The sequence below is a fragment of the Aegilops tauschii genome, chromosome 4 (genome assembly GCF_002575655.3).
Source record: "Aegilops tauschii subsp. strangulata cultivar AL8/78 chromosome 4, Aet v6.0, whole genome shotgun sequence".
In the NCBI taxonomy this organism is placed as follows: domain Eukaryota; kingdom Viridiplantae; phylum Streptophyta; class Magnoliopsida; order Poales; family Poaceae; genus Aegilops; species Aegilops tauschii.
Window position 1 is genome coordinate 308,720,747 of NC_053038.3, and position 7,078 is coordinate 308,727,824.

Genomic DNA, 7,078 nt, shown 5'->3' on the forward strand with positions numbered 1-7,078 from the left:
GCGAAGCTTCATTTTTCAGGGCTCATGGCCATGATGGGGAACAGGCGTTGGCGATCTTTTAGTTTAGGTACTATACCTCTAGAGTCGGACGAGCAACGCTTGTAGTTAAACTATTTGTCTTCCCTATTCGCGAACGGATGCGGAAAAAAATTTGCGGATCGTCGTTGAAGATGCCCTTAGTACCTTGGTCTATCGGATGTTCCTATATGAGCTTTTCTTCTTGGTCATTATTGCTGCCGTTTGTGTGAAAGTTCATGTTCCTGTTGATCCCAGTTGGAATTCTGCCGGTGTTCGCCGCTGAAATTAGGCAGCGACTTGGCGTTTGCTTGACGATCCAGAACCGCCTTTGCGTACTGATCAAACTTTGAGATTCGTCCCTGCCCAACCTTGTACGTAGTCGTGCTTTCCACGACAAGCCATGCCGCCGAGCGTTGACCACAGAAGGAAATGCCGTGGCCGCTGCAGGGGAGAAATGGCCGCGTTGTTGAATCAAACAACGTACTGTACAATCCGGTTCCTAATCGGTGCCTAATCCGGTTCACCTCATCGGTGCCTAATCCGGTTCCTAATTATTCTTTTCGTCCGGTGAAGCCAGGGAGTGGGTACTTTCCTGTTTCGAGGAGGGCGGGTTATTGGACAGTCCTGACACATGGGAGATCGGGAGCTGGTCAAACAATGTTACAGTAGTAGGGTTCGAATAATCTTCCAAGATAGACACTGACTAAATGCTCTCTCAATTATTCGCAAAAAAAATGATACTCATACTAACGAATACGGGCTTCTTTCTACTAGGAGTACAAATTACGTGGTCAATTATTCAAATAGCGTCAAATTTGTATCCGCCCACAAGTGTCGCCAATATTTTTGGTCATTGGTTGGACGGTATTCCAAATAGATTCAAAACGCTAATACGGGTGGGAGCATACGCCTTACTATGGTCGCTTTGGCTATGTAGAAATGATTTGGTTTTCAATGATAGAAATGCTTCTCATTTGCAGGTTATTTTCCGTTGTACGCACTCGCTTCGTACGTGGTCTACGCTACAACGAGTGGAGTACCAACCGCTATTCAAGGCGGTGTGTATGTGGTTGGAGCAGGTGGCTACGGTGGTTTTTACCCAACATGGGTGGCAGCATAATCTTCGGATCGGTCCACCATCCCTTGCGACATAGGCATAGTGTCGGTCTATAGGACTCTACTGTCGCCGATTTGTTTTTTTTTTTTCATTTATTTTGTCAGACTTTCCGTGTTGGACTGTGTGCATTCTAGTTATGCAGAGGCCGGGTGTTACTCATAATGCTTTGTATCCGCTTGATGCTATATTTCGAGATAATAAAAGCACCCTCTATCGAAAAAGGAGTACAAATTACGGACCTGTAGTCTAGATTTATGCAACTTAAAATGACAAATGCTAATCTACAAAAAAACGCAAACACGTCAATATATGTTGTGGATTGTAAATACTATTCTCTCTGTAAATAAATACTGTATAAGACAATTTAGATCACTATAAGTACCTGTATGATAGCCTTAGCATAGATTGAAATTTGCAAATAATAACGCCACCTTCTCGTTTAATACTACTCCCATCGGTTCCAAAATACAAACCGTATTTTATATTGATGATGAAAAATCTCTCATTTACGATACGCAGTCCATGATTACAACATCATCATTATCGAGTACTCCTACTCTATTACAGAGATGTGTCATTTTATCGTTTAATATAATTGTACTTCGAGGGGTTATTTGCGTCTGTCCGGTCGCCATCACGCTACTTTCCCAGATCAATTTTTAAAAGGATTGGCTCCTTCCCTCTATAAAACCATGGCTCCCCGACGTTTTAAGCGCTCCAGAAATCATTCTCATTCTCAAAGCCTATAAAGCAGAAAGAACAGAGAGAAACACACAGCGTCACCGGCGAACTCAAAGCGATGGACACCGCTCCCGCTCCCGCGAAGCCGTCCTTGTCCAAGAAGCCCTCGCCGTCGTTCCGCCTCCGCAACGGCAGCCTCAATGCCCTGCGCCTGCGCCGCGTGTTCGACCTCTTCGACCGCAACGGCGACGGCGAGATCACCCTCGACGAGATGGCGGCCGCGCTCGACACGCTCGGCCTCGGCGCCGACCGCGCCAGCCTGGAGGCCACCGTCGGCGCCTACATCCCGCCTGGCGCCGCCGGCCTCGGCTTCGAGGACTTCGAGGGCCTCCACCGCGCTCTCGGCGACGCGCTCTTCGGCCCCATCGTCGAGGAGGAGCCCGGCAAGAAGGGCGAGGCCGAGGACGAGGACATGAAGGAGGCGTTCCGGGTCTTCGACGAGAACGGCGACGGGTTCATCTCCGCGGCCGAGCTGCAGGCCGTGCTCAAGAAGCTGGGCCTGGCGGAGGCGCGGAACCTGGCGGCGGTGCAGGAGATGATCTGCAACGTCGACCGCGACCGCGACGGCCAGGTCGACTTCGGCGAGTTCAAGTGCATGATGCAGGGGATCACCGTGTGGGGAGCTTGACGTCCCTCTCCTGTTTCTCATGTATGTATCATTCCTAGACATTTTAGTTTAGGGTGATTTTTTCATGATCGAGGTTTCCACCGTTGACTCGATCTGGCGGTAGGTCTTGAGGATTTTGCTTGACAACCCTGGTCACATCACATGCAAGCAGTAATTAGTTTCTTCGTTTATTTTCCAAACTCTTGTTAATTCGGAAACTGTATCAAAGACCTTGACCAGCCTCCCCTAAAAATATTCTCTCCGCAGTTTCGTGCGGCTTTCCTGCTCCTGCCTAACCTGTTACTGCCTTTGCGCGTTGATGTACGGTATTACATTTGCTCATTTGAATACACAATTTATTTGGCCAATCAAGCAAGTATGTTCATGAATGTTTCTCTCTATGTTTCTCCTTTGGAAAGAAATTGGACACTTATTTATCTCAGGGAGACAACATGCACCAGATATAGGATTCATATATGGGGAATTTTAGTACGGTACATATGTAACTAGCACAAAAACAAAACAAAATTGTAACTAGTACTGTTTCTCGTCAAAAAGAAGAATAGTATGCTAAGCACACGAAGGTTGTTACACCAACCAGATGAATTTTCCTTTCTGAGAGGACCTACCAGTTGTTGAAAGCAACTTGTATCCACATGGTCTGCACTTCATCAATAGAGCTATAGACCTACGGTACTTTATTACGCGTCTTTGCTCTGGGTTAAGTTTGTCGCAAGCCATCAAGCAATGTGTTCCTTTGGTTGTGCAGATTCCAAGCACTGGAGGATTGGAGCGAGGAACAACCACAAGATCCGTAGATCGCTTCAGACCTTAAAAGTGAACGTCAGTCTTTAGGGTTGTGTAATTGTGTTGGTTTTTCAGTGCTAGGGAGTTGGTGTGTTGGTTAGAAGCTCAGAATGCAGCTCCTGGCTTGCAATTCTAGCTTATTCTAATGTGTTGTAAGTTTTATCCTTCGTTCATGTTACCATGTAGGTACTGTGCGTCTGATGTATATGTGGCTTATATAGTCCGATAATCTCTGATCAAAACTGTAGAATGTATTTGACTTTCTTAATATATTGGCACATTTGTTACCTTCCTGTGATCCTAGTTTTTGACAAGAATTTATTTGAGCAGTTGAAAGTTTTTGACAATTTAGAAAATCAACTAGTTATGGGGTGCCTGGATCAACAAAGAAAGGCCCAATTATCAATGTCAAACAAATCACGAGTTAGCTCAACATTCCATGGCTATTTCTAAATTGCTAAATGTAGACAACATTTTCAGTCTGTTATACAGCCTATATGGCCATAGTAGTGGTATCGCACTAATGGGACAACAGACCCTTGTGATTACACAAATATTTAAGGTCTTGCGTTGCATGCTATGATTGGCATTGCCACTTTGTTTTCATCATTGTTGTTGCTGCTAGACTGGAAAGGAAAAGCATGTGTACATTTTATTCTAATTTTTGCCGGTGATGTGTACATTATTGATTCACATGTTGTTGGGTCAGATATAACTAACTTAGGGCCTCATAGACTGGCGGTTCCTTGAATGACAACATACATGAATCAGTAATGAGTATCCTTGAAGAAATATAATAACAAGCATAACATAACCATGACTTTGAAACATCACACTTATTTGGTATTATCAAAAAGTAGAGCAATCTCTGCAACTAATGTAGCTAACTCTACTCTCATAAACTCACGGACTACATACACATAGCATAAACCAAAACTTACAATCATAACTTACATGGAAGAAACCATACACAGCGCGGACTAGAGTTCAACTCTAAGCCGTGCCGTTGCTGGACTTTGGAGGTAAGAAGGCCTCCCACCATCCAGACTCGTATTTGGGGTATGGAGCTGTCCATTTGTCAGGCTTATCGAATTTCAACTCTGCAGGGTTAGAAGCCAATGCTTCTTCAGGTGTCTCTGCATCGAATTGCTCTGCTAAGACCCTGTCCAGCCTTAGTTTCATGAATCTGAGAGCAATAAAGGAGATAACATGAGATTATTGAGAATCTTTTATTACTGCATGTATGCTTTTTAAATGAGAAATAGAGAACCATGCTTTTAGCAACAACTTTAAGATCGAATCCAAGCAGATGCTTGGCTAAGAATATTTGTATGTATAGAAGCAAAAAAAAGGGGTTTGACAGAGCACAGACCATGCCAGCACGACATCACAGTCAGCAAATAAGTTTTTGACAGTGCCATCATGTTTAAGAATTCAATGGTCAAATAAGCTTCTGTAATTTTCTTCAGTTTCTTTTTGCTCGCTTCACAGTCTAATCAATATGTTCAGGAATGCAAGCCACTCAAATCGAGAATATGCCCAGTTATTGAACAGGGGCGACTAAAAACAAGAAAATATCCAAAGTACTGCACCAAACAGCACGTTCATGATTCATGACGCACAAAAATAGAATCAGAACAGGATATTGCACAACTTCAAGAAGTACATCCATAGGCTTCATTTTATAAGAAATTGCACTTTTGCGTTGAAACAAGATCCTGATGAAAATTTATAAATGTGGCTTATTGAAATACATGAGACTACATCATGGACTTGAGCTCCCATGTAAGATTGCTAAACATCAGGCTTTCCACCCCTGAAATCATCACCATGTGATCAAACTTGGCTCGTGGCATATCTAGACACGTCAATTCTTGAAACTGAACTTGCCTGGAAGGGCACTGCATGAATCTGAACCGAACTAGTGTTTTTCTTTTGTGACACCTCTTTCGTCAACAACCTACATACACATTTGAAGTGTGCGTCTTTGCTGATAGCAAGCACATTATTATGGGTAGCCGTCAAGTAGGCATCCGGTGCAAATTGCAGACACAAGACTGCACTGATGCGCGGCTTTGCCATTTGCAACAGGAAGCATACCAGCTTGCACTGCATGACATATGGGCATTGAGCAAGGCCGGCAACTATAAATGAAGTGAGCACATATTAATCACATCTCGCAAGTATTAGTAGCGTGATTTATTTATTGTAATGTTCAGCGGGAGGGAGAATTTCCACTGAAGGGGCTTATAGTCAGATGATTACAGAAGCGAGTGTTGCCGGGACTGCATGCATTGGCGTTTTAATATCCTTGGGGGACTCTGCTAATTAGCATTGCTCCAGCTAGCAACGATGACTGAAGAGACACGTGAGTTACCTGATCCAGTTGCGGTCGGTGGAGACGAGCGCGACGGCGGGGCGCTTGAGCCGCTTGGCGACGTTGGGGAACCTGTCTAGAAACTTGGGCTCGATCACAAGCCAGAAGTCCTGCTCCTTGCTGCGCTCCTCGTAGAGCCGCAGCTTCTCCTGGAGCTGCTCCTGGAAGTGTTCCTCGTCGTCCAGCATGAACTTGGCGTTCGCCACCAGGAAGTAGTAGGTCCGCGACTTCCCCTCCTGCTGCGCACAGAAAAACACCGCCACGTCGTCTCAAAACTGAGCAGGAAACTCCACTTGCCCGGTGCCGCGAAATGCGAGGCACGGGAAGCGTGCGCCGATGCTTACTTTCTCGGAAGGCTCCGCGGAGCCTTGCCGGTCGGATACGGCGGTGGCGGCGCGGCGGAGGCTCTCGAAGCGCGTCGGCGGGCAGGAGACGGAGAGGGCTGGACGACTAGCGGGGGCGAACCCGGCGTGGGCGTGGGCGCGGGGGAGCGCGGCCCTGGACGGCGCGAGGGTCGCGCAGGGGCGGAGGGACAGCGTCGCCGGAGCCACCATTGGCTCGGTGGGGTCTAACTGAACTGAATCGTAGAGGATAGAGGAACGGAAGAAGATGGTACGGTGCAGAGAGCCTTATCTGGACAGCAACTGGGGGAGCGCCTCCTACTTGGCGCTTTGCCTCGCCAGTGAACTCCAGGGGTGAAATATGGGCCGGAGTACGCCGATGTGGACTTGTGGACCAGGATCTTCGGCCCATGGACTACTTCTTTTCCTGGCCGAGTTCCGGATCTCTCAGTCCCCTGTCACTCGGTTTCTCAAAAAAAAAAAAATCCCCTGTCTCTCTCTGGTTTGTCTAAATATAAATAAAAAGTCCCTTGTCTCTGGTGTAGGGTTTCCACATGAGGGACTGCAGCAGCAACAGCCGCAGCTGGAGAAATTTTGGCCCCCTCGCCTCCGGCTGCCATTCTGGAGCTGGGAGATAGGGGACCTCGGATCTTCAAAAGTTCTATGTTCTTCATTAACATCTAGTGTGCAAACAATCGCACATATGGGACGGCCAATTAATGTGCACTTCAACTAGAGAAAAAGGTGAAAGGGAGGCATCGAGGGATCGATCCCGGATCCGTTGGGTGGTGTGTAGCGCTGCTAGCCAATGAGGCACGGTTAGGTTCCTGCTAAACTGGGAGGCGCGGCCAAATTGAGATAAAAGGGCCAACATTTCTTGTAACATTCCAGGGATGAAAACTGTTTGTTCCCTGGGTTTTCTGGTTTTCAATCAGTTTTTTACTTTCTTCTTTCCTTTGTTTCTTCATTTTCGTCCCTTTTCTATTATTTTTGTTTTTGTTTTTCCTTCTCCATTTTTGTTTTTTCTACTTTTAAATTTTAATTCATGATGTTTTTTATAATTTATGAAT

General features: G+C 46.1%; 2 protein-coding genes across 3 annotated transcripts; one reads left to right on the top strand and one right to left on the bottom strand.

Annotated features, from left to right (window-relative positions):
* Window positions 1–1,826: 1,826 nt before the first annotated feature.
* LOC109737959 (probable calcium-binding protein CML27) lies at window positions 1,827–3,577 on the top strand. Its single transcript, XM_020297071.4, has 2 exons — window positions 1,827–2,525; window positions 3,253–3,577. Exon 1 carries the CDS (start codon window positions 1,935–1,937, stop codon window positions 2,502–2,504), a length of 570 nt encoding a protein of 189 aa, XP_020152660.1. The 5' UTR covers window positions 1,827–1,934; the 3' UTR covers window positions 2,505–2,525; window positions 3,253–3,577.
* A 505-nt stretch (window positions 3,578–4,082) lies between these two features.
* LOC109737960 (protein YCF54, chloroplastic) lies at window positions 4,083–6,320 on the bottom strand. Of its 2 annotated transcripts, none has more exons than XM_020297072.4 (3): window positions 6,012–6,320; window positions 5,668–5,906; window positions 4,083–4,476 (listed from the first exon to the last, which is right to left on the bottom strand). In XM_020297072.4, the coding sequence occupies exons 1-3, from the start codon at window positions 6,219–6,221 to the stop codon at window positions 4,284–4,286; spliced, it is 642 nt and encodes a 213-aa protein (XP_020152661.1). In that variant the 5' UTR covers window positions 6,222–6,320; the 3' UTR covers window positions 4,083–4,283. The 2 variants fall into 2 exon arrangements, with proteins under 2 accessions (XP_020152661.1, XP_040243120.1); XM_040387186.3 differs by having other exon boundaries at window positions 5,668–5,903; window positions 6,012–6,317.
* Between the last annotated feature and the right edge of the window lie 758 nt (window positions 6,321–7,078).